Source organism: Salmo trutta, chromosome 7, assembly GCF_901001165.1.
Source record: "Salmo trutta chromosome 7, fSalTru1.1, whole genome shotgun sequence".
Classification (NCBI taxonomy): domain Eukaryota; kingdom Metazoa; phylum Chordata; class Actinopteri; order Salmoniformes; family Salmonidae; genus Salmo; species Salmo trutta.
In genome coordinates this window covers 46,241,875-46,268,968 of record NC_042963.1, presented here as the reverse complement: position 1 = coordinate 46,268,968, position 27,094 = coordinate 46,241,875, and the positions used below count along the sequence as shown (strand labels likewise).

General features: G+C 40.0%; 1 protein-coding gene across 1 annotated transcript; it reads left to right on the top strand.

Moving 5' to 3' along the window:
* Positions 1-1,274: 1,274 nt before the first annotated feature.
* gpia (glucose-6-phosphate isomerase a) lies at positions 1,275-26,591 on the top strand. Its single transcript, XM_029759141.1, has 18 exons — positions 1,275-1,504; positions 2,922-3,012; positions 6,862-6,930; positions 7,553-7,672; positions 8,394-8,477; positions 13,240-13,386; positions 13,698-13,769; positions 13,979-14,023; positions 14,140-14,193; positions 15,163-15,223; positions 15,441-15,484; positions 15,619-15,771; positions 16,353-16,482; positions 16,647-16,723; positions 16,999-17,127; positions 17,396-17,471; positions 25,943-26,009; positions 26,104-26,591. The coding sequence occupies exons 1-18, from the start codon at positions 1,386-1,388 to the stop codon at positions 26,225-26,227; spliced, it is 1,662 nt and encodes a 553-aa protein (XP_029615001.1). The 5' UTR covers positions 1,275-1,385; the 3' UTR covers positions 26,228-26,591.
* The last annotated feature ends 503 nt before the right edge of the window (positions 26,592-27,094 follow it).

Here is a 27,094-nt window from a genome sequence, read left to right as displayed (position 1 = left end):
TTTTTGCCATTTGATGAGTTCATTGGTAAATTTCAGGGTAATATTACTCAGAGAGAATATATGAAGGTTTTCAAAGCAATTCCACTTCCTTTACTTGCACTTATTAAGAACACTTTGTTATATTATGCGGTTGTTCCCTCTTTTCCAAGTTTACAAATTAATTAATTGAAAAATATTTTCTTCCATCTACCCTGTTAATGACTTCTTGCACAAAATATAAAATTATGACAAAATGCCTTGTGTTTTTTGTTCCTCTGATTCAGAATCCATAGAGCATTTATTTTTTTAATGCCGCCATTCTAGTAAACTATGGATTGAAATTCATGAATGGTTCTGTATAAAATCTCCAGAATTACCTATGTTTACCTTTGATGATGTTAAATGGCATTATGCTTATCCTTGTAATTCCGATCATAACTATTTTATTAACATTATTATTTTCTTGGCCAAATATGATATTCACAAATGTAAATGCGGTGGGAAAATTCCTTATTTTGTAGTTTCTTTCATTGAACTGTTACAATTTTATAAATACCTCAAACTGTGAAACTTAAACATTTTGAAAGAATATTAGAAGTCATGTCTCTGAATGTCTGTTAATGTCTCATTGCCTTGTCACTTACAAATTATGTCCTGAATTAGGGGGTTCGCCTGGAGTTCTATTAGTTCATATTTTCATTGTATTCACAGAAATGTCCCTGTATTGATATGTAATATTGTTATTATTGTTGCAATAAAAAATCAAATAAAGTAGCAAATCGGACATTTTTGAGTTTCCTAGTTCCGGCTAGTACTTATACTAGAGTGCCCGTTTGTAGTCCTAAAACCGGAAATAAGTCACCTCTGGTTTTGGAATAAAGGTCGAATATAAGGTATGAGGTTAACACAGGTTTAAGAGATCGTATGCGTTTGTTCTATGAGATAATAGCTGTCAGTTAACATGACCTTAATGAATTATAAAGCCTTTATGTGCTTTGTGTTTTTTACTATTATATACGTTCTTCAAAATTCACAAAACGGGATGTTAGGTGATGAAGATTATAGAACAAAATGTATAAGATCTCTTAAGCCTGTGTTTACCACAGACGTTATTTTAGGCGTTTATATAAAAACCTTACAAAATAACAATTTCCCCCATAGACTGTCCAACGAACCATGAAGTTACTGCCTGCTAAAAAGACGCCATTGCTTTCAAGATGACTGGCTTAACTGAATTTGTTCGTCTCCACACGACACTCGCTGTGCGACCTACGTCATCAATTTGGGCACCAGGCGTGTCCGCATAGCCCGTTCTTATTCCTCAGCCTCTCACACTGAATTGCCCTTTCATCCTACACGCACGGAAGTAGGGTTTTAACGCGATCATTATCAATTCAACCGCCACCATGGGGCTTTCAAGCGATCCACATTTCCAGAAACTTGAACAATGGTACAAATCCAAAGCTGGGAACCTCAACATGAGGGACATGTTTGATGCTGACAAGGATAGATTCAGCAAATTTAGGTAAGTAAGCTTTCGATTGTTATTATGACCAATAGCCGATGCTGTACAGACATTAGGCACGGTATCTTGCATCAGTAACGGTATAGGTCAAACAATTGAATACGGAGCTAACGTTAGCTAGCTAACTATAGAGGTAGTGCATGGGATGCGTTTTTTTTGTACACCTTGGTACCAATCAAATGTGATTCCATAACTAAGCTTTACAATATAAGCAGGGAAGCAATAATAGTCATTTGTCTTTTAGCTATGTAGTTATCTGGCTAATAGCAAGCGCTTCATACTTGTATGAGTACACAGTACAAGGTCATCGTTTGTGATCGATTGTTTTTTTAGTCGTAAAACATAGCTTAGTATCTGCTTTGTGAAAAGTTCGTCATGTTCCATTTCACTCTACTACACCCAGTTACATTATAACTAGCTATATTGTTATCGAGCTGTCAACTGTATTCGTTTTATGTAGGGCCCCATTTAACTGGGTTAGCTTGCTAGGTAATGTTAGCCCTAACTAGCTAAAGCTGTATGTCCGCTTCCTTTCATTCAGCAGCTGGAGTTGGCTATCTACGTGCAGTTTTGCACATACATAGCCTACCGGTAGGCGTTTTAAGTCTAGCTAACGAGGGACCTAAACTCAGTATAGACATATTTTAGGTACCACTGACAAATTTACTGTAACAATGTAACCATGAAGATTGCTGTCACGACGTTCTAACGGAGGGGTCTGCAGTCGCACGTACGCCAGCCGTTAAGCAACAAGGCTAGCTAGCTACGCCCCTACAATAAAACCTGCACCATCTTCCGTAATCAAATTCTACTTTATTTGTTACATGCGTCGAATATCACAAGTGTAGACCTTACCGTGAAATGCTTACTTGCAAGCCCTTAACCAACAGTGCAGTTCAAGAAGAGTTAAGAAAATATTTAGCAAATATACCAAAGAAAAAATACATGTTTTTATTATATTAAAAAAAGAAAGTTGCATAACAACAAGAAGGCTATATACAGTGGGTACCGGTACCAAGTCAGTGTGCGGGGTATATGTTAGATGAGGGATGTAGGGGTGAAGTGACTATGCATAGATGATGATAAACAGCGAGTAGCAGCAGTGTACAAAACAAATGGGGGGGTGTCAATGTAAATAGTCCAGTGGCCATTTGATTAATTGTTCAGAGGTCTTGTGGCTTGGGGTAATAAAGTTGATAATACAATTGTGTACCTTGTCTCTCCAAGCCACACTGTAGCACTGCAACACATACAGTCAGTAACACGTAGTCTTGTTACAATTCAGAGTAAATGATGTAATTGACACAGTAAGATACATTTTATCACTGTACATAGAAATGATAAGGAATTTGTTAGAAACCCTATTTGATCATTCTAGATTATGACATTTGTTTTCTGTTATCTCCTTCCTTGGTAGCACAACCCTTGAGACAGACGATGGAGACATCCTGCTTGACTACTCCAAGAACCTTGTCAATGAGGAAGTCATGAGGATGCTGCTGGCCATGGTAAAACATATCAGTGTTGTGTCTTCTCATAACTATAGCAAACATCTACCAGATGTTTGCTCTCAGTTTTGACTCAATGGGAATGACCGACCTACATCAAGGACCTATACACAGGGGTGTAAAAATACTTTAAAGTACTACTTCAGTTGTTCTTTTTGAGTATCTGTACCTTACTCTACTATTTATATTTTTGACCACTTTTACTTTACTACATTCCTAAAGAAAATGTTGTGCTTTTTACTCCATGAATTTTCCCTGACAACCCAAAGTTCTCAAATCAAATTGTATTAGTCACATGCGCCGAATACAACAGGTGTAGACCTTACAGTGAAATGCTTACTTACGAGCCCCTGACCAACAAGGCAGTTTAAAAAAATAAGAATAAGAAATAAAGGTAACAAGTAGTTAAAGAGCAACAGTAAAATAACTATAGCAAGACTATATACAGGGGGGTACCGGTACAGAGTTAATGTGCAGGGGCACCGGTTAGTTAAGGTAATATGTACATGCAGGTAGAGTTATTAAAGTGACTATGCATAGATGATAACAACAGAGAGTAGCAGTGGTGTAAAAGAGGGGGGGGGGGGGCAATGCAAATAGTCTGGGTAGCCATTTGATTAGGTGTTCAGGAGTCTTATGGCTTGGGGATAGAAGCTGTTTAGAAGCCTCTTGGACCTAGACTTGGCGCTCCGGTACCGCTTGTTGTGCGGTAGCATAGACAACAGTCTATGACTAGGGTGGCTGGAGTCATTGACAATTTTTAGGGCCTTCCTCTGACACCGCCTGTTATCGAGTTCCTGGATGGCAGGAAGCTTGGCCCCAGTGATGCACTGGGCCGTTTGCACTTCCCTCTGTAGTGCCTTGCGGTCGGTGGCCGAGCAGTTGCCATACCAGGCAGTGATGCAACCAGTCAGGATGCTTTCGATGGTGCAGCTGTAGAACCTTCTGAGGACACATGACAAATCTTTTCAGTCTCCTGAGGGGGAATAGGTTTTGTCATGTCCTCTTCATGACTGTCTTACTCGCTACATTTTGAATGCTTCCTTAGCAGGACAGGAAAATTGTGAAATTAACGCACTTATCAAGAGAACACGTGGTCATCCCTACTGCCTATGGTCTGGCGGACACACTAAACTCAAATGCATCTTTTGTAAATAATGTCTGAGTGTTGGAGTGTGCCCCTGGCTTTCTGTAAATTTTAAAAACAAGAAAATGGGCCTGTCTACTTTGCTTTTTTTTTATAAGGAATCTGAAATTATATTTTTTCATCTACTTTTGATACTTAAGTATATTTTAGCAATTACATTTACTTTTGATGCTTAAGTATATTAAAAACCAATCCCACCTCAACAACCAGTGTTTAGAGAAATTAGCCATTGAAGTCACTTACATTATTTACCCTAAATTCGTGTGAAAGTATCATGTTTTGCCCACTAGATGCTGCTGTTCCTGCTACTACCACCACACTCTTTTATCCATTTAGCTGGTCGCTTGTGTTCATCAAATGTTTCACAACATTTTTCTTTGCAACTTTGGGTAGAAAACCAATAGCTTTTGTTGCCTGGCTAACCGAACTCCTTGCTCCGGTCAAACGCTACTCCACGCCCACAGACGTTAGGTTCTTTTCCGCATTGAGTCTGGATCTGAGTACCTCCCTGACGATTTCTAGAATGCAAACACTTTCCAACCGTTGTGATTGGTCCCAGAACCCAATGAGTTGGTCCAGAGTCAGAACACACGTAGGTAAAGTGGCGTTTCGTTGGCTTTGATACACTGATTGGTGATTAACTTTATTTTGTACAACACTTCATTTTGATGTCACCGCAAATAACTTCAACGATGGTGGTCTCAGACTGAAGTATGTAGCGAATATAGAGCAGCGGAAGAATTCAGTTTGAGTCATCAGGCAATAGCTTTTTAAAATTATGAAAATAAATTGTGTGGTCAAGCCAGTCCACCATGAAAGCAATTCAGTTTATCCTGCTCTTAGCAACCTAATGCTTCTCCTTGAATAGTCCAGCAAATGGCAGCTCTCTGAGAGGACTATCGTAATGGTGCAATTCTCTATTTCAACTACATTGCACCTGTCCAGACCCACCCCCATCTCCAGTGCCCGCATCACTCATCCGCCACATGGCTTCAAACTGCACAATTTGGTTTCTCGCCGTCACCCACGCACTAAAATGTACCTTTTTAAACCCAACCCAATACCATTACAAAACACTATGTTTGGGACTTTATTGGTTTGCTTGTTTGACAGGAATAGTCTTGTTAATCCAGACCTTTAAGAGGGGCTGTTTCCTGGACACAAATAAAGCCTAAGAGAAGGACAAACTGAATAACGTTCATGGAAGACTCATTTCTTCTGATTTAGTGTTGGGTACTAACTTCTAAACATCCTTATTCATGTTACGATATTATAACTGAGGGCATGGAAATCTACTAAGTGAGAAAGGACATGTTATTGGTTTAACCCTGGTAAATTGACTAAGAACACATTCTCATTTACAGCAATAATCTGGGGAATGGTTACAGGGGATGAATGAGACAATTGTAAACTGGGGATGATTAGGTGACCATGATGGTATGAGGGCCAGATTGGGAATTTAGCCAGGACACCAGGGTTAACACCCCTACTCTTACAATAAGTACCATGGGATCTTTAGTGACCACAGAGAGTCAGGACACCTGTTTAACATCCCATCTGAAAAACAGCTCTCTACACAGGGTAATGTCCCCAATCACTGCACTGGGGCTTTGGGATATTTTATTTTTTTTGACCTGAGGAAAGGGTGCCTCCTACTGGCCCTCCAACACCACTTCTAGCAGCATCTGGTCTCCCATCCAGGGACTGACCAGGACCAACCCTGCTTAGCTTCAGAAGCAAGCCAGCAGTGGCATGCAGGGTGGTATGCTGCTGGCTTGATATTAGGTATCCTATGGAGAGGAGAAGGACCATAGTCTGGTTCCTGTCAACAGGTAAGGTAGGACAGGAGTGAGGAATTTGGGCCGAGGTCAGATGAAGTGAGAACGATTTGAATGGCTGGGAAGGAATTAATACCCTAGCAAACTTTTATTTTGAGCATAAAAACCACCAGAATTTTTTTTTTTTTCAACAACCTTTTTTAAATATAATTTAATTTTTTTATTTGACTTTTCATAACAGCTCTTTTTATTATATTATCACAGGTTAAGCACTACCTACCCTGACTGCACATCACTGATGTGAACGTATCATACATGCACGCAGCCGGCATGGCTTCAGCTGTCAACCCTCATCAACCTTAAGACTCTTCGCCCTTAGTGAAAATCTATTTATAGTCCTACCTCTGCACGTCAACTGATTATTGCTGTGCTAGATACCAGATGGCTGTGAGAAATGTTGATAATGCAATGCATCTAGTAGCATTTAATACTTAAAAATGTCTCTTCATATTATACAGTCACATCAGCAATTCCAGTCCATTCCCCAACAATAGAACCCCTGAGAGTACACTGTTGACAACACATTTGACAGAAATGGAAAAGGTCCTTGTAATTGGAGTTTGGCCAGCCCACCCACTTCTATTCATTCATCCAGAGTATCATTCTAGACTAGTACCCTGGGAATGTGGTGAAACGGACAGTAAATTCAGACCAACACTTCCTTCTTATGTTTAAGGAAGAAGGATTGCTAAAATCAAGACATTTCTAGTCCTACCGGTTAGTGCTGTCGCAAATGCTACTTATGTTGTAATAACCTGTTTGTGGGCATTGAATGATTGCAGATGGTAGCAACAAGGTTGCTATTCAATGATTGCATATGATGGCAACAATTAACTCACATTAAGTTTCATCTTTCTTGTGCAGGCCAAGTCCAGGGGAGTGGAGGAAGCCAGAGACAAGATGTTCTCTGGAGAGAAGATTAACTTCACTGAGGTACCAGGACTACCTGAGTTCTTGCTCTCTCTATTGTGGTACTTTGTCTGAACATTTTAACTTTTTTAACACTGGCAGATAGAGAAAATTAAAGTCGAGGAAAATTCAGATTATACTGCAGTAACCGTACAAATATAATCATTGTATTGTAATAACACTATGCTACCTACGAGATGAGAGGAGGCTACTCTGAAATTTGACAAAGTAGGACACTCACAATAACTCTTCTCTAAAGAGTGGGCAGTTGTTGCACACTTTGTGGTCACTATTACAAAGTCATGCAGGGAAATCGTGCTTCCCACCCACTCTCCAAACACTATTCATGACACAATGACAACATTGTGCAACCACTTCCTCAGTGAGACTGCACGTTATATACACATAGGTCTTATTCGATATGTTTACACATGCAAAGAATGGAATTCAGCTTTTGATATCACTATTTGTATGGTATTGAGATGATTATATATTTCTTAGAGGCTTGGGCAAAAAAATGTTGCACTATCCCTTTAAGTAATAAACATCTTAGTCATGATTAATAAGTATGTTATAATGTTCAAGTTTCTTCCCCCTCCCCTAACTGTGTGTATTTTTGCATGTCTGCGTGCGCGCGCATGTGTAGGGCCGTGCCGTCCTCCACATTGCCCTGCGTAACCGCTCCAACACTCCCATTAACGTAGATGGCCAGGACGTCATGCCCGAGGTCAACAGGGTCCTGGACAAGATGAAGGCCTTCTGTCATGTGAGTGGAGTCCAGTTTCATCTTTACATAGAGATAACAGCTTCTACCCCCAAGCCATAAGACTGCTGAACAATTAATCAAATGGCCAACGGACTATTACATTGAAACCCCCCCCCCCCCCACTTGTTTGTACACTGCTGCTACTCACTGTTTATTATCTATGCATAGTCATTTCACCCCTAACTACGTGTACAAATTACCTCAACTAACCTGTACACCCGCGCATTGACTCGGTACCGGTTCCCACTGTATATAGCCTCATAATTGTGTTACTTAAACTAAAAGTAATATATATATATATATTTTTTTTTATTTGGTGAATATTTTCTTAACTCTTCTTGAACTGCACAGTTGGTTAAGGGCTTGTAAGTAAGCATGTCACGATAAGGTCTACACTTGTTGTATTCGGTGCATGTAACAAATAAAGTTTGATATTTTCCATCTTTATGCATCTATGGGGAAGTTTCCAGGACAATTGTGTCTGGGAAATTGGCAGTATGTTATTGGGTGGTCTTAAACTAAATCTGAATGGATTAAAATGCAACACAGTCACTACACAAAAATGTAAGATTTGTGAATAAATTAATTAATATAGTTAATTAACTGTATTGTAGTTGACGGCGTCAGAAATAAGAGTATTTGAAAAGGTGGTAGATTATCTCGCATTGTTGATGTACGCACACATCTGACATGTGCCTCTATTTTTTTGTGTGTGTTGCAGAAAGTGCGTAGTGGCGAGTGGAAGGGCTTCAGTGGAAAGGCCATCACTGATGTTGTAAACATTGGGATCGGTGGGTCTGACCTGGTGAGTGTGTGACTGACTTGTCAAACAACTATTTTCTTATTTTCAATCCATTGTATTTTCTAAAGCCCTTTTTACATCAGCAGTTGTCACAACGTGCTTATACAGATACTCAGACTAAAACCCCAAAGAGCAAGCTATGCAGATGTAAAAGCACAGTGGCTGGGAAAAACTCCCTAGAAAGTCAGGAACTTAGGAAAAAGCCTAGAGGAACCAGGCTCAGAGGGGTGGCCATTCCTCTTCTGGCTGTGCTGGGTGGAGATTATAAGAGTACATGGCCATTTAGACCAGATTGTTCTTCAAGACGTTCAAATGTTCATAGATGACCAGCAGGGTCAACAGTTCAACACCTTAGGAGTAAATGCGCCCTAGGGACGGCATGGGAGAGAGCGAGCAAGCCAGTGATTCAGACCCTGCAATAGGATCCGAGGCAGAGAATCCCAGTGATGAGTAGGAGCCGGCCAGGCATAGACAGCAAGGATGGTTTGTTACTCCAGTTCCTTGCCATTCACCTTCATAGGACCCCTCTTAATTAAAAAAAATAAAAAAAGGTTTAGTAATTTAGCAGACGCTCTTATACAGTGCGACTTAGAAGAGCAATTAGCGTTAAGTGTCTTTGCTCAAGGGCACATTGGCAGATTTTCTTTTCATCTAGTCGGCTCAGGGATTTGAACCTGCGACCGTGTTTTCGTCTCTCACATGGATTGGCAGACCATTCAATAAAAAATACAGCTCTATAGGAGAAAGCCCTATCTACAGCAGTTTGCTTAGAAATTCTTGGGGCAATAAGGAGGCCTGCGTCTTGTGACCGTAGCGTACGTTTAGGTATGTGTGGCAGGACCATGAGTCCATACAATTCTTATTTTCTTTTTTCCTCTTCTCTTATTTTCTTTTCTTGTTCCCACTTATTTAAAACAATTCAAATGAAGATGTAGACGTGTCCTATTGTATTGGATGCTTGACTGAGTCATGCTGAATATTATAAACTGTAATGGTTCATTATTTGAGTCAGATATTTCCTGTTGTATTCCTCTGAGCTATTCAATAGTCTCACAGAGCCATATATGGCTTTGGTACAGACCTGGGGTAACTATAGTTTTAACTTAGCTTTGTGGAAAGTAACAATTTTTTGGGTGGGAACAAATAGTTACGATTTTAATACAGATCCAACAAAAAATATATATATTTTTTTTAACTATTTGAAATCAAATCTCAGAAAGAGACTACTTTTTAAAACTATTTGAATACAGAATTGTTTTAATTACTATTTGAGTACAGATATGAGAAAGCAACTACTTGTTAAAAATATAAATATTTGAGTACAGATCATAGGAAATGACTACTTTTCTGAAAATATTGGATTGGCTGCCTTCAACTAATGACATGGCTTTATCTGGAACTGCATGTTGAAGATATAATGTAAATAGAATGAATAGAGCACACACAATCTCGTATACTATTCCAAAATGAGTGACGCAGCGGTCTAACGCATTGCATCTCAGTGCTAGAGGCGTCACTACAGACCCTGGTTCGATTCCAGGCTGTATCACAACCGGCCGTGATTGGGAGTCCCATAGGGTGGTGCACAATTGGCCCAGTGTCGTTAGGGTTTGTCTGGGGTAGGCTGTCATTGTAAATAAGAATTTCTTCTTAAATGGTTTGCCTAGTTAAATAAAGGTTAAATACAAATAAAAAATGAAAGTCATATTTGATCTACACAATACATTTCTATCTGAACATTTTGTAAATGTCCAGTCTCCTGACTGTCATTGCCCCAGGGGCACATAATCAAGTCAAACCAATTAATCAATAATATTATGTATAGATATAGTGCTTATAGACAGTTTACACCCCCTTTTTTCACATTTGTTACAAAGTGGCATTGAAATGGATTTAAATGTAATTTCTTGTCATTGATCTTCGCAAAATACTCTAATGACATGTTTTTTTTACAAATTAATACAAATTAAAAAACTAAAGTATAATCGTTGCATACGTATTCACTTCCTTTGATTAGGCAAGCCTAAATTAGTTCAGAAGTCAAATTTGGCTTAACAAATCACATAAGTTATATGGACTCACTCTGTGTGAAATAATATTTTTTCCACCTTTATTTAACCGTTAGGGGTTGGGGTTGACATGAGGTTTTAATGACTACCTCTTCCTCTGTCCCCCATACATACATCTGTAAGGTCCCTCAGTCAAGTATTGAATTTCAAGCACATAATCAACTGCAAAGATCAGGACGCTTTTTAAAATCCTCATAAAGAAGGGCAGTGATGTGTAGATGGGTAACAATAACAAATCAGCCATTTAATATATCTTTGAGCATGGTCAAGTGAATAATATGCTGTAGATGTACTAAACCGCATAGATTTATTTTCTCACACGTTTACACACAATACCCCATAATGACAAAGTGAAAACATGTTTTTATTGTATATATTGAAAATATTATACAGAAACATCTCATTTACACAAGTATTCACACCACTGAGTCAGTGCATGTTAGAATCACCTCTGGTAGCGATTACAGCTCATCCTAATATTTATATATTCCTTAATTTCATTCTTTAACTTTTAGTTTTATGTGTATTGTTGTGAATTGTTAGATATTACTGCACTGTTGGAGCTAGAAACACAAGCATTTCGAAACACCTGCAATAACATCTGCTAAACATGTGTATGTGACCTATAAAATTTGATTTTGAGTCTGTCTGGGTAACTCTCTAAGAGCTTTGCACACCTGGATTGTTCATGAACATCTATGGCAAGACATGAAAATGGCAGTCTAACAATGATCAACAACCAACTTGACAGAGCTTGAAGAATTTAAAAAAGAATAATGGGCAAATATTGCACAGTACAAGTATGCAAAGCTCTTATGAGACTTACCCAAGAAGACTCCCAGCTGTAATCGCTGCCAACGTGGTTTCTAACCTGTATTTTCTAAGGGGGGATACTTAATCAAGGTATATTAGTGGTTAATTTTATTAATCTTTACAAAATGTTATAATTGGTTTTTTTTGTGTAAATCGTTGACAAAAAATGACAATTAAATCAATTTTAATCCCACTTTGTAACACAATAAAATGTGAAGAAATCCAAGGAGGTGTAGACTTTCTATAGGTACTGTAAGTATAAATAAGTTGTGACGCTCAACTACTGTATGACTCTTTCAACATGCCACTGAAAAGTTTGAAAGCCACAATTGTATGATACCTGAAAATAATTCCAAGTTGGATGCTTAGCAAAAACAACTTTGAGGGTAAGTGTTCTTGTTTCGAACACGCACTATACCATATTTCAAGGGATAGTTTACTCAGAATACAAACTAGTGTAACCGATGTGAAATGGCTAGTTAGTTAGCGGTGGTGCGCGCTAATAGCGTTTCAATCAGTGACGTCACTCGCTCTGAGACTTGAAGTAGGGTTTCCCCTTGCGTTGCAAGGGCCGCGGCTTTTGTGGCGCGATGGGTAACGTTGCTTCGTGGGGTGTCAGTTGTTGATGTGTGCAAGGGTCCCTGGTTCGAGCCCGGGTTGGGGCGAAGAGAGGGACGGAACCTACACTGTTACACTAGCATGATGTTCCACCTACCTTGGCTGTAGTTGATTCAAGAAGGCAGTTTTGGGATATTTTGTTTCCTTTCGACACTTCATAGCCATATTTTGTTACTGTTAGCGTTTTCAGTAACACTTAACATTAAACTGTTCTTCTGCCTCTGTAATAATAAAACTGTAATCACTTTTGGAGCAACATTCCTTCTATCCCCCTTCAATGCTTTTTATATATGTTTTTCATTTTATTAGATTTTTTGCTGGTAACTGCTGTTGTATTTAGTAGTTGCATAATACTTGGTGTCTGTTCCTTATTTGACTTATGTAATAACAATGTTGCTATTGTAAAGAGTTACTACACATGTATAGGAACTTGATGTCAAGTGTTACTGTATTTCCTTGTCTCACTCATGAAAATATGTGTGTTAGTCATTTTGAAGCTGCATAAGTGGTCTACTCTGATGTTGAGGGGATTCCATGTCCCTCGTGTATGTAATTCTAGGTTATATAAAGATGAACATCTAAGAGCCCTCCAAACTATGTGCTTATGATGATATATTTAGACTGATTAAACTAACTGTTATAGTTTTTGGTACTTTATCAAATATGTAGCAGCCATCAAATATTTTCTAGGTTTCAAATCACTTGCATATATTAAAATACCTTAAAATATTATTTGGTTTTCTGAGAGGTATTCAAAATCCTTTTGAAATATGATTGAGTTTTCTGAGACCTGTATTTGAAAATCAAAGAAAATAGTTGCCTTTTAGTTGAAACTCTAAACTTTCTTCTACTACCTTGAGTATTTGGAAAGTTGTTATTTTCAAACTACAAAATACAGCTATTTTCTGAACTTGTCTGCTTTGGTATTACAGTAGTGAGCTATAAATGAATTATTATTGTGTCGCTAAGCTGTGGTATAAGCAGAGAATACACTGCTGGGGTGTTGATGCAAAGCTACAGTATGCTGTAGGTGTCACGGTAGGCAACAGAACAAAGAGTATGCTTGAGCTGTTGTCTTGGTACTCGTAGTTACTGGGATTTGATTCAAATCATTTTGTCATGCTGTCATTTCTCATAATATTGTGTATCCTCTCTAAGAGCTCTGAAGTCCTAATGGATACCGAAAACACAGTTACATTTTAATTGCACATAGGAAGAGGGAAGTTGAAATGGTAACACCGTAATGTTGTGCATCCTCCTCTCAGGGTCCTCTCATGGTGACTGAGGCCCTGAAGCCCTACTCTAAGGGTGGCCCCAACGTGTGGTTCGTGTCCAACATTGACGGCACACACATGGCTAAGACTCTGGCCCAGCTCAACGCTGAAACCACCCTTTTCATCATCGCTTCCAAGGTGACAGACTGACTCTACACACACACACACACACACACACCTCCTCCTGTTGCCATGGCTACACACATCCTAAAGCCATAGGGCTCTAGATGCTTAAATAATTCAATGCTATAAATCAATGTCTCATTCAGTGCCATGGTGGTTAATAATCTGTGTATACATGGTTGTGTTCTGGTAATGTGTGATTCATGTTTGAATAATAGTTTATGGTTTGAAGCTGGAAAAGGTGGCAGGTTAATGGTGCTCCTTCAGTGTCACACGCTGTGTACTACTTCCACCGGGACTCATGTTACACTGTTGTCCTTTTTTAGACCTTCACCACCCAGGAGACCATCACCAATGCTGAGTCTGCCAGGGACTGGTTCCTCCAGACAGCCAAGGACGTGAGTAGACTCCTGACAGCCAATCACAAGACACCTTTGTCTGTAACCAATGCCGTTATAAGTTCCGCTTAAATTCAGCCAATGATTTTAATAGTTTCTCTGCGGACAATACATAATTTTAGCCACACAGGTCAGTTTAGGACAGTTAAAAGCGCAGCTGGAGTGTCATATCACATTTGGATCGACTAATTATATTTTCTTCTTCACAGCAATCTACTGTTGCCAAGCACTTTGTGGCACTGTCCACCAATGCAGTAAGTGGACATTTTGAATGACACTTTCCACCTTACATTGTTACCTGCCTGCCGACCGGTATATTGCACAAGTAACTTTGACTGTTACTCTTTTTGCTGTCTCCCTTCTCTTCCAGCCCAAAGTGCAGGCGTTTGGTATTGACACAAACAACATGTTTGAATTCTGGGATGTAAGTATACACTTCTATGCACACTGAGTTAGCCTCTGACCCCCTATTTAATAATTGAATGAATCTGAACTAAAGTGAGCCATTATTTTGCCAATTGTAATTGACATGGTTTGTATAAAAAGCATTTCTGCATTATTTTTCTGCTGGGAGATATTTTGACCACATTCTGGGTGTGGTATTTATTTCAAAAGAATTTGGAATGCAACTGTTAAGCGTATGAATTTGTGGATATGGTATCGACACGTTACATTCTGAACCATAGACGCATACGGTAAAGAGGTCATTTGAACTCGATTAAAACAATGGAAATGCCATGGAAACACATTGGGGAAAGATTCAGTGGGGGAAAGATCCCAAATCTCCTCATTGCCCTCCAGCAAAGTTGGCCTACATTTAGGCTATTGTTTATGTATATTTCACACTATGTTGAGGTAAAAATCTGAGTATAATGCTTGTATAATCACCAATCAACTGCATTACAGTTAAAAATGACTGACTACCACCACCGATTTCTCTATGCTACCAGCTTGTACGGACCGGAGTTACTTCTTCTTAATCTGAAAAGGGACTACTTCTAAATGTTATGTAGCAAAAAGAGCCAAATATATTCAAATCGGATTTTAGTAACCACATTGTGGGCCTGTTACAATACATCAATCATGACGAATATCCACAGATTTGTTGTATGTGCGCCAATCCGGCGTTCTTCTATCCCCCTTGGTCTGCGTTCCATTGACCTCTTTACCGCATCTATTGGAAATGAGCGATGTTGACGAATTAGTGTGTTTTTAAAGAAAGGGTGCATCGATTCTGTGTACAATTGCAGTATAGTTTGACTAGTACACTGTCGAGGTGATGGCCATTGTCTGTTTTTGTATAACATTTCAAGGTTTTGAGTAAGAAAAAGGAACCTTGCCGCTCTGTAGTGGTTGATTTTGTGACTGTGATGTCATGTTGGCTTTTTCTCAGTGGGTTGGAGGGCGTTACTCCCTGTGGTCGGCTATTGGGCTGTCCATTGCACTGCACATAGGTATGTATGTGTGTCTGTTTGTCAATATTAGAGCTCTATGGATGTAGTGTATATCTGTATATTGCAGATTTGCACTTTTTGTCAAATGCAAAAAGTTGGTTTGTGAATTGAAATGGAATTCATCGAAAGCAGCATAACTAATACTTCTACTAGTAATTTGAGTTTAAGAGTTGATCCTCCTAACACTTTTTTTTCTACCTCTCCTGTCACCATGCAGGGTTTGAGAACTTTGAGCAGCTTCTGGCTGGTGCTCACTGGATGGTAAGCACATTTCTCCTTCACATAGTGTCAATTCAACACAACTATTTATCCCCTCAGGGGCAATTGAAAATAATCCCAAACTAGATACGTTTAGAATTATATGTTGTTATAAATGACTGCGTTATCTTTCCCAGGACAACCATTTCCGCAGCACCCCCATTGAGCAGAACGTCCCCGTTCTGCTTGCCGTGCTGGGTGTCTGGTACATCAACTTCTTCCAGGCCGAGACCCATGCCATGCTTCCCTACGACCAGTACATGCATCGCTTCGCTGCATACTTCCAGCAGGTCAGGCAGGCGGCTGTACATGGGTTCAAATACTATTTGAAATCTTTCAAATACTTTGAGCGTTTGCTTTAGCATGCTTGGCGTGCCAGGTGGGTGGGGTTTGGACTTTGGGAATTTAATATTGGTTCCATTCAACAGACAAGTCCGAACAACCACAGCTGAAGTGATTTTAAATGATTTTGCATTTGAACCTAGTTCTGAGTAATACAGGCAGGCAGGAGCCAGGAATGGCCACATGCTAGGGTTGTTGGGACCGGGACGGGGCATCTGTTTGGGCTAGACAAGAGAAACCAGGGACAGGATCATGTTGAGTAGACAATTTGAATTTAATTGGATAGGTGATAGTAATATGGTGAACACTTGCTGAAGCTTTTGCTTGCACCTATCCAGTCTGTCAGATTTACAAAGGGAAGGAAAACACTATTTCTAATAAGGGTGACTTGCAGGTGTGCTAGAATATAAGAAGTGATTCATAATCATAGATTACCTTACATCGCTTCCTTTCAATGTTTCACCTTTTTTATTTATGAAGCAAACATTTCAGTCTAACCAACATAACTTTAACTGTATTTTATCCACAGGGCGACATGGAGTCCAACGGGAAGTACATCACTAAAGATGGCGCTCGTGTCAACTACCACACCGGACCCATCGTCTGGGGCGAGCCCGGAACCAACGGACAGCACGCCTTCTACCAGCTCATCCACCAAGGTAATTGCCACACACCTGTCCTGTCCTCCAGGCCCTTGTTCATAATATAGACTGTTACAGTATATGAACCAGTTGCTATTATATCATTCCCTAATAACGGCTGAAATGAGATTAAAATAAAATGTGACCTCTCCATGTAACCTTTTGTGTTTTGACCCTTCCAGGCACACGCATGATTCCTGCTGACTTCCTCATTCCTGCCCAAACACAGCACCCCATCAGGGACAGCCTCCACCACAAGGTAGTGCAACCTCATGGCTCCCTAAATCCATTAGTACCCTAATGGCTAATCCATCATCCTCTACGCTTACACCCTCACTCTCCCACATAACCTATTCTATCGTTCAACCATTGAAACTGTCAGCTCTGTCTTAATTTATTCAGACTTTAATTCATTTCATTTTTTCGGACTAGTATTCTGTCAAACACAGAATGATGCCAAATGTACATACAGAGTATGATTTAAAACAGTTCATTAATATGTATGTATTTGACCATACCTCTGGATCTCCATAGATCCTGATGGCCAACTTCCTGGCCCAGACGGAGGCCCTGATGAAGGGGAAGACTTCAGACGAAGCCAGGAAAGAGCTGGAGGCCACTGGCCTGGGAGGAGCAGAGCTGGAGCAACTGCTGCCACACAAAGTGAGTGGATTTACTCATCAGACACAGTTGCATTACTTTTGACCAGAGCCCTATGGGCCATGAGGCTCTTATCAAAAGTAGTGCACTATAAAGGGAATAGGGGACACAGTAACTGCCACACTTACCAGACAGACACTGGGTCAGTCTATAATCTATTGATGAAAAGATATGCACCATTTGATTGTTAGTGTTGTTTCTGGATTATGCTTTGATGTACAGCATGTTTGGTCAATTATTGTTAAACACTGTATTTTACCCTCAATGAAAGGTCTTCCAGGGGAATAAGCCCAGCAACTCCATTGTTTTCAAGAAGCTGTCACCCTTCATGCTGGGAGCACTGGTTGGTAAGTACTGTAGTAGCTGTTGTCATGTCAACAGCCAATCCCTGCCCAGAATAAAACCGTATTATTTTATAATATTGATTTATAGAATCGTTAAGGAAGAGGTGCATGTGGGTACCGATAGGACACATGAGGAGTGAGAAGCTCCATTTTGTACCACCAAAACTGTGGTTATATGTAGAAGCCAGACAACAGTTTTTAAATGAAGTCTCTAAAAATTGATAGATCAACATATCCCCAAGCAACTAGGAGAGAGTGAGCGGTCAGTTATGTACAACAGCGAACCAATCAGTTGGTAAAGCGACTAGGCAACACAAACCAAACAAGCCATGGCTTCCCTCAGAGGAAAAGACAAGGAACAACTTGGAGATGCAAATGAGAGTAATGAACAGCTAAAGGTTATCTAGGAAAACATTGTTAAAATGCTCTCAATGCACACCAAAACAAACAAACTGTTACAATCAGTTGTTAAAGTAGATTCGCTGGAAAATAAAGTAGATTCTATAGTTGTAGACATACAAGGTGTGCGCATGAATGAACAAGACAATGAAATTAGCCTTCTGGAAACAAGGTTGCGAACAGCAAGAAAGCAGAATGAGACGAAACAACATGAGAATATTGTCCTTACCGGAAGATGAGGAAAAGGAGACTTTTCCAGCTACGTGGTAAAACTGAAATCAGAGGAGCTTGGCGTGGATATATCACAGGAGGATCTGGAACGATTCCATCGGCTCGGCGTGAAACAGAAGAACGCTAAATAACCTCACATGGTAATCCACAAGCTGTGGAACTTTCAGACCAAAGTCAAAATTCTGAAGGTACAAGGGGAAAGGAGATTAAAATCCATGGCCAGTCCATTCGATTCGTCCAGAAAAAAACGCAAGCAATACATTCCAATCAGACAGTCGGTGGAGGAAAAAGGAATCAAGTCTCAACTCCGCTTCCCGGCAGTGCTGTGGGTATAGAAGGGAACACAAAAGATGGAATTCACAAGTGCCGATGAAGCCCTAAATAGGCTGCAAGAAACCATTCCAGTTGAAAGAGAGCCCAATGCCCTGAAAGAACGAAGCTGGGCTACACTAGTCTTCATACAGTGATGCCCAAGACCAGCTTATTGTAATTTGAGACAATATTCTTTTTTTTAAATATATTTTACCTTTTATTTAACTAGGCAAGTCAGTTAAGAACAAATTCTAATTTACAATGACGGCCAGGAACAGTGAGTTAACTGCCTTGTTCAGGGGGCAGAACGACAGATTTTTACCTTGTCAGCTTGGGGATTCGATCTAGCAACCTTTTTTGGTTACTTGCCCAATGCTCTCACCACTAGGCTACCTGCCGCCCTCCCCCCAATACAATCTAAACTCTATTTTCCCCAACTGTACTTCTCTAGGAAGTAACAATAGACATAGCTGATACCACTGAGCTACATGGACACTGAAAAGACAATACACACCCCCTCGTGCCCACTCTTTATGTGTCTGCATGTGAATGGGAGTGTGAAGGAGGGTGAATATGTGTAGGAGGGCTGGAGAGAATGGGTGGGTGAATGCATATGGTATGTGAATGGGAGGGTGAAGGAGAGCTGGAGAGAATGGGTGGGTGAATGCATATGGTATGTGTTGTATGTGAATGGATGAGTACGTTGATATATTGATGGGTGTAAATGTGTCTGAGAGGCAGAATGGGTGGGAAACGATTGGAGGTTGGGATAAACTTTACCTGGGTGGATAAGGGAGGGCAAATTGGCTTGGGAGGGGAAGGCTTGGGAGGTGGTGATTGGCTTGGATGATAGGTTGGAACAAGCTTGGGTGGCGTAAAGGGGAGAGAACTGGGAGGGTGAGGTGGAGATAGAAGGGTTGGCTTGTGAGACAGAAGGAAGGATTTAACTATACTACAATGTATTTTGGTGACTTGCAAACCTGCTGTCAATTTGATTAAAAGTTCTGGACAGATTAGGAGAGGATGTCAAGTCATTATTATTCCTTGTTTGTCATTATAGTTAAGATTCAATGGTGATTATTAGTGAGAGGGGCTTGTGGGATTGGGACGGGTTGACTGGGAGGACATCAGACACTTCTGTGTGTGGGGCCTCTACTCATCCCACTTCAGTCCCTCGGTGGACCCACTCTCCCCAAGTAGACCCCCACCAGCCACTATACTTTCATTTACAAGGTATTACAAACTGACCACAGTATTTAAGTGGCAATCTTCCTCCATTGTATGTACAATGACATAATCCACAGACTTTAGGGCTTAATGTACCAACAAAGGCATAGCGCCTCAAAGTTCAAAAAGTACTTTGCTTTATTTTTTGTTTTCTGCTCAGCTCACACGCTCTATATTTTTAATTATATCATAACTATGCATTCATACTATATTTAATACATTTGCAACCTGTTTTTGCTTTGTCATTATGGGGTATTGTGTGTAGATTGACTAGAATCCATTTTAGAACGTAATAAAATGTGGAAAAAGTCAAGGGATCTGAATATTTTCCTAATGCACTGTATACACTGAACAAAAATATAAACGCAACACGTAAAGTGTTGGTCCCATATTTCATGAGCTGAAATAAAACATCCCAGAAATTTTACATACGCACAAAAATATTATTTCTCTCAAATCTTGGCCACTAATTTGTTTACATCCCTGTTAGTGAGTATTTCTCTTTTGCCAAGATAATCCATCCACCTGACCGGTGTGGAATATCAAGAAGCTGATTAAACAGCATGATCATTACACAGATCCACCTTGTTTTGGGGACAATAAAAGGCCACACTAAAATGTGCAATTTTGTCACAATGCCACAGATGTCTCAAGTTTTGAGGGAGCGAGCAATAGGCATGCTGACTGCAGGAATGAAAACCAGAGCTGTAGCCAGAGAATTGAATATTCATTTCTCTGCCATAAGATGCCTCCAAGGTCATTTTAGAGAATTTGGCAGTACGTCCAACTGGCCTCATATCCGCAGATCACACCAGCCCAGGACCTCCACATCCGGCTTTTTCTCCTGTGGGATCGTCTGAGATCAGCCACCCGGATGGCTGATGAAACTGAGGAGTATTTCTGTCTTTAATAAAATACCTTTTGTGGGGAAAAACTCATTCTGATTGGCTGGGCCTGGCTCCCCAGTGGCTGAGCCCCTGCCCAGTCCTGTGAAATCCATAGATTATGGCCTAATGAATTTATTTCAAATAGCTGATTTCCTTCTATGAACTGCTACTAGGTAAAGTCTTTAAAATTGTTGCGTGTTGTGTCTTATATTTTTGTTCAGTTACATTTGACTGGTTAATTCAACTGTATCTAGGCCACTCAGGAACATTCAATGTCTCCTTGGGAAGCAACTCCAGTGGATATTTGGCCTTGTGTTTTAGGTTATTGTCCTGCCGAAAGGTGAATTTGTCTCCCAGAGTCTGTTGGAAAGCAGACTGAACCAGGTTTCCCTCTAGGATTTCGCCTGTGCTTAGCTCTTCTGTTTATTTTTATCCCCCAAAAAACTCCCTAGTTCTTGCCGATGACAAGAATACCCATAACATGATGCAGCCACCACGATGCTTGAAAATATGAAGAGTGGTACTCTGTGATGTGTTACATTTGCCCCAAACCTAACGCTTTCTATTTGGTATTTTTATTAGGATCCCCATTATCTGTTGCAAAAGCAGCAGCTACTCTTCCTGGGGTCCACACAAAACATGAAACATAATACAGAATGACATAATACAGAACATCAATAGACATTTACATTTTACATTTACGTCATTTAGCAGACGCTCTTAACCAGAGCGACTTACAAATTGGTGCATTCATCTTATGATATCCAGTGAAACAACCACTTTACAATAGTACATCTATATCTCTTTTTTTTGGGGGGGGGGTTAGAAAGATTACTATGTCCTATCCCAGGTATTCCTTAAAGAGGTGGGGTTTCGGGTGTCTACGGAAGGTGGTGATTGACTCCGCTGTCCTGGCGTCGTGAGGGAGCTTGTTCCACCATTGGGGTGCCAGAGCAACGAACAGTTTTGACTGGGCTGAGCGGGAACTGTGCTTCCGCAGCGGTAGGGGGGCCAGCAGGCCAGAGGTGGATGAACGCAGTGCCCTTGTTTGGGTGTAGGGCCTGATCAGAGCCTGAAGGTACGGAGGTGCCGTTCCCCTCACAGCTCCGTAGGCAAGCACCATGGTCTTGTAGCAGATGCGAGCTTCAACTGGAAGCCAGTGGAGTGTGCGGAGGAGTGGGGTGACGTGAGAGAACTTGGGAAGGTTGAACACCAGACGGGCTGCGGCGTTCTGGATGAGTTGTAGGGGTTTAATGGCACAGGCAGGGAGCCCCGCCAATAGGGAGTTGCAGTAATCCAGACGGGAGATGACAAGTGCCTGGATTAGGACCTGCGCCGCTTCCTGTGTAAGGCAGGGTCGTACTCTGCGAATGTTGTATAGCATGAACCTACAGGATCGGGTCACCGCCTTGATGTTAGCGGAGAACGACAGGGTGTTGTCCAGGGTCACGCCGAGGCTCTTAGCACTCTGGGATGAGGACACAGTGGAGTTGTCCACCGTGATGGCGAGATCATGGAAAGGGCAGTCCTTCCCCGGGAGGAAGAGCAGCTCCGTCTTGCCGAGGTTCAGCTTGAGGTGGTGATCCGTCATCCACACTGATATGTCTGCCAGACATGCAGAGATGCGATTCGCCACCTGGTTATCAGAAGAGGGAAAGGAGAAGATTAATTGTGTGTCGTCTGCGTAGCAATGATAGGAGAGACCAAGAACAGCTCAAGGACAGAACTACATTTAAAATAAGTGATGCAATCAGTCTCTCCTCAACTCTTAGCCAAGAGAGACTGGCATGCATAGTATTTATTTATTTATTTATCAGCCCTCTGATTACAATGAAGAGCAGAACGTGCCGCTCTGTTGTGGGCCAGCTGCAGCCTAACTAGGTATTTTCTTGCAGCACTGGACCACACGACTGGACAATAATCAAGATTTAGACAAAACTAGAGCCTGCAGAACTTGCTTTTTGGAGTGTGGTGTCAAAAAAGCAGAGCATCTCTTTATTACGGCCAGACCTCTCCCCATCTTTACAACCATTGAATCTATATGTTTTGACCATGACGGTTTATAATCGAAGGTAACGCTAAGTAATTTAGTCTTCTCAACTTGTTCAACAGCCACACCATTCATTACCAGATTCAGCTAAGGTCTAGAACTTAAGGAATGATTTGTACCAAATACAATACTCTTAGTTTTATAGATGTTCAGGACCGGTTTATTACTGGTCACCCATTCCAAAACAGACTGCAACTCTTTAAGGGTTTCAGTGACTTCATTAGCTGTGGTTGCTGATGCGTATATGGTTGAATCATTAGCATACATGGACACACACGCTGTGTTTAATGCCAGTGGCAGGTCATTGGTAAAAATAGAAAAGAGTAGAGGGCCTAGAGAGCTGCCCTGCGGTACACCACACTTTACATGTTTGACATTAGAGAAGCTTCCATTAAAGAAAACCCTTTGAGTTCTATTAGATAGATGGCTCTGAATCCACGATATGGCTGAGGTTGAAAAACCATAGGTTTTTTCAACTACAGGTTATGGTCAATAATATCAAAGGCTGCACTGAAATCTAACAGTACAGCTCTCACAATCTTCTTATCAATTTCTTTCAACCAATCATCAGTCATTTGTGTCAGTGCAGTCCATGTTAAGTCCCCTTCTCTATAAGCATGCTGAAAGTCTGTTGTTTAATTTGTTTATAGAGAAATAGCATTATATTTGGTCAAACACAATTTTTTCCAACAGTTTGCTAAGAGCTGACAGCAAGCTTATAGGTCTGCTGTTAGAACCAGTAATATGACAGATAGGTGTGGCTATAGAGTCAGCTACCATCCTCAGTAGCTTTCCAACTAAGTTGTCAATGCCAAGAGATTTGTCATTATTGATCGACAATAATTTTCCCACCTCTCCCACACTAACTTTACAAAATGTTCTTTGTTTTTTTATGCATGAATACAATTGCTCACTGTTCATTATTGGCATTTTCTGCCTAAGTTTGCCCACGTTGCCAATAAAATAATAATTAAAGGAATTGGCAACATCAACATTCTTCTTTTTGTTGAGTTTAGTCGCATCATTTCTCAATTTGCAGTAAGTAAGCCAATCAGATGTGCAGCCAGACTTAATAGCCACTCCTTTTGCCCCATCGCTTTCAACCATACAGTATTTCAATTCTTCATCAATCTATGAAGCCTTAACAGTTCCAACAGTCATTTTCTTAACAGGTGCATCTTTATCAATAATTTGAAGAAGAAATGTCATAAATTCATCAAGTGCAGCGTCTGGATGCGATTCATTATTCACATCAGACCAACAAATATGTTTAACATCATCCACATAAGTCACAGCAAAATATTTTGTATGATCTCTGGTACACTTTTAGGCCCAGCTGTTGGAACTTTGGCTTTCCTGGATATAGCCACTATATTGTGATCACTGCATCCAATGGGTACGGATACAGCTTTAGAACAAAGTTCTACAGTATTATTAAAAATGTGATTGATACATGTGGATGATCTTGTTCCTGTAGTGTTTGTAAACACCCTGGTAGGTTGATTAATAACCTGAACTAGATTACAGGCACTGGTTACAGTAAGAAGCTTCCTCTTGAGCGGACAGCTTGATGAAAACCAGTCAATATTCAGGTCCCCAAGGAAGTAGACCTCTTTATTTACATCACATACACTATCAAGCATTTCACACAAATTAGTTAGATACTGACTGTTAGCACTTGGTGACCTATAGCAACACCCCAAAATAAAAGGCTTTAGATGTGCCAAGTGAACCTGCAACCACAACCCTTCAATAACACTTGAAATAAGATCTTCTCTAAGCATGACAGGGATAAGTCTCTGAATATATATATATATATATATATATATATATATATATATATATATATATATATATATATATATATATATAGCAACGCCTCCCGCATAAGCATGTATTCAGGACATAAAGTTAATTTCTTAGCCACATTTTTTGCAGTTTTACTTTTGTGCCATATTCCAAACAGGATGCATGTTTTGGAATATTTGTATTCTGTACAGGCTTCCTTTTCACTCTCATTTAGGTTAATATTGTGGAGTAACTACAATGTTGTTAATCCTTTCAGTTTTTCTTTATCACAACCATTAAACTATGTAACTGTTTTAGTGAGCATTTGACATTATGGTGAAATTCCAGAGCGGTTTCCTTCCTCTCTGGCAACTGAGTTAGGAAGGACACCTGTATCTTTGTAGTGACTGGGTGTATTGATACACCATCCAAAGTGTAATTAATAACTTTACCATGCTCAAAGGGATATTCAATGTCTTTTTATTTATTTATTATTATTATTTTACCCATTTACCGATAGGTGCCCTTCTTTGCGAGGCATTGGAAAACTTCCCTGGTCTTTGTGGTTGAATCTATGTTTGAAATTCACTGCTCGACTGAGGGACCTTACAATTATCTGTATGTGTGGGGTACAGAGATGAGGTAGTCATTCAAAAATCATGTTAAACACTATTATTGCACATGGAACTTATGTGATTTGTTAAGCAAATTTTTACTCCTGAACTTAAGGCTTGCCATAACAAAGGGGTTGAATACTTATTGACTCAAGACATTTCATCTTTTCATATTTTATTCATTTGTAAACATTTCTAAAAACAATTCCACTTTGACATTATGGGGTATTGTGTGTAGATTAGTGACACAACATCTCAATGTAATTAATCCATTTAAAATTCAGGCTGTAACACAACTACATTTGGAAAAAGTGAAGGGGTGTGAATACTTTCTTAAGGCACTGTATAACTAATGAAATTACAGCTAGCAAAAATGTACGCTTAATCCAGTATAAAGTAATATATAGAATTTATTATACAAGAGACAAAATTCACAAATTCTACAGTACAACGGCAGAGTCGTGTCTTACGTGTAAAACTAACAATGACTCAATAATCTGTGCCTTCTGGGAATGCTATAAAGTCAAAGTTATGGGCGGAGTTAGAAAGTTGGCTGACAGAAGTATTACAATGTAAATTTACTTTTAATCTGTCTGTCTGCATATTTCAAGACATGGCATGTGAGGGTGCAGGGGATACCTGATGGGTTGGACGATACTTTTCTCGTCAATCATCTTGAAAGAAATGTATACTCAACAGGAAATCGACCAGTCCGTCTTTAACAAAATGGAAAGGTCAAATGCTTTATTATATAAATGTTGAAAGTGTAGAGAGAAACAAAATGGCCGTTTTGAGGCCATGTGGCAGAGAGTGATGGGGGTGTAAGTATGTGGCTTTGGGCAGGTGTGATGTAGTTGTTTGTGTGATGTTTGTTGTATTTGTATGTTTTGTATTGTTTTTTGTTTTTTTTACGTTACGTTTTCTATTTACATTTACCGGTACTAAGTTTTCTTTTCTGTTTTCCAGCCATGTACGAGCACAAGATCTTTGTGCAAGGAGTCATGTGGAACATCAACAGCTACGACCAGTGGGGGTAGGTGTCAGCGAGAAGCATATATGGAATTCTAAATATATATGTTTCCCTATATCTTATTGTATATCTGTCATATTCTCCTTCCTACCCTCAGAGTTGAGCTGGGCAAACAGCTGGCCAAGGCCATTGAGCCGGAGCTGAGAGACCGTTCCGAGGTCCACACTCACGATTCCTCTACCAACGGGCTCATCAACTTTCTCAAGAAGAACTCAGCCTAATTCCTTCTCTTCTTCATGGCTGACCTTTGACCTTTACCCCCTGGCTGATCCCTATTGGAACCATACTATTGGCTGAACTATTTCACATTGTAGTCCTGGCCCCAACTTATCGCCCCTTGACCCGCATAAAAGAGCACTTTACAATTGTGATCACCAGTCTGTTTGAGTGTTTAAGTGAATTGTAAGACTTAACTGTATAATTAAATGTTTATTACAGCTCACCTAATAATGGAATCAGTCACTTTTGGGAGGAGGGGAAACTCGCTTAATATTAGAATGTGCAGATATTACTGTAGGTGACAAGGCCCCCTCACTCTTACCTAGTCAACACTGACTTACCAAATAAATGTAATTTGTCACTACACGATTGTGTGTTAATTTTGAGTAATTGAGGTACTACGTACACATGAGTGATTTTCTGAAGCAACGTCCTATCTGTTTAAAAGTAAGGCCTACATAATTTAATGGCAAACCAACTACATATGAAATGTTATTTCAGTAGATATTTAAATATTTAGGTTTAATGAGTTTGTCTTGACAAGATGTTTTGAGAAAGAATTTAGGGAGGGTAGTTTTTTTCAATTACATGTTTTATACTTAAAATAGATTGTAGCCCTGACCCAGCAATAGTAACAGCACCGTCAGATACATTTTGGGGAAAAAATAGCAAGCCATTATAAGTTTTGTATAGACCCTCAGCTGAGTATAAATAACTCCATTATCAGTGGAGAGTGAACTGGAACAGACACACCTGCAGATGTTAAGATAAGAACAGGACAGTAGGTTTTTTCTGTTATCACACATCTGGGATGTATTCACCAGAAACCAAACTAGCAAATGGGCCAAGACGAGGAGGGGCTCACCCAA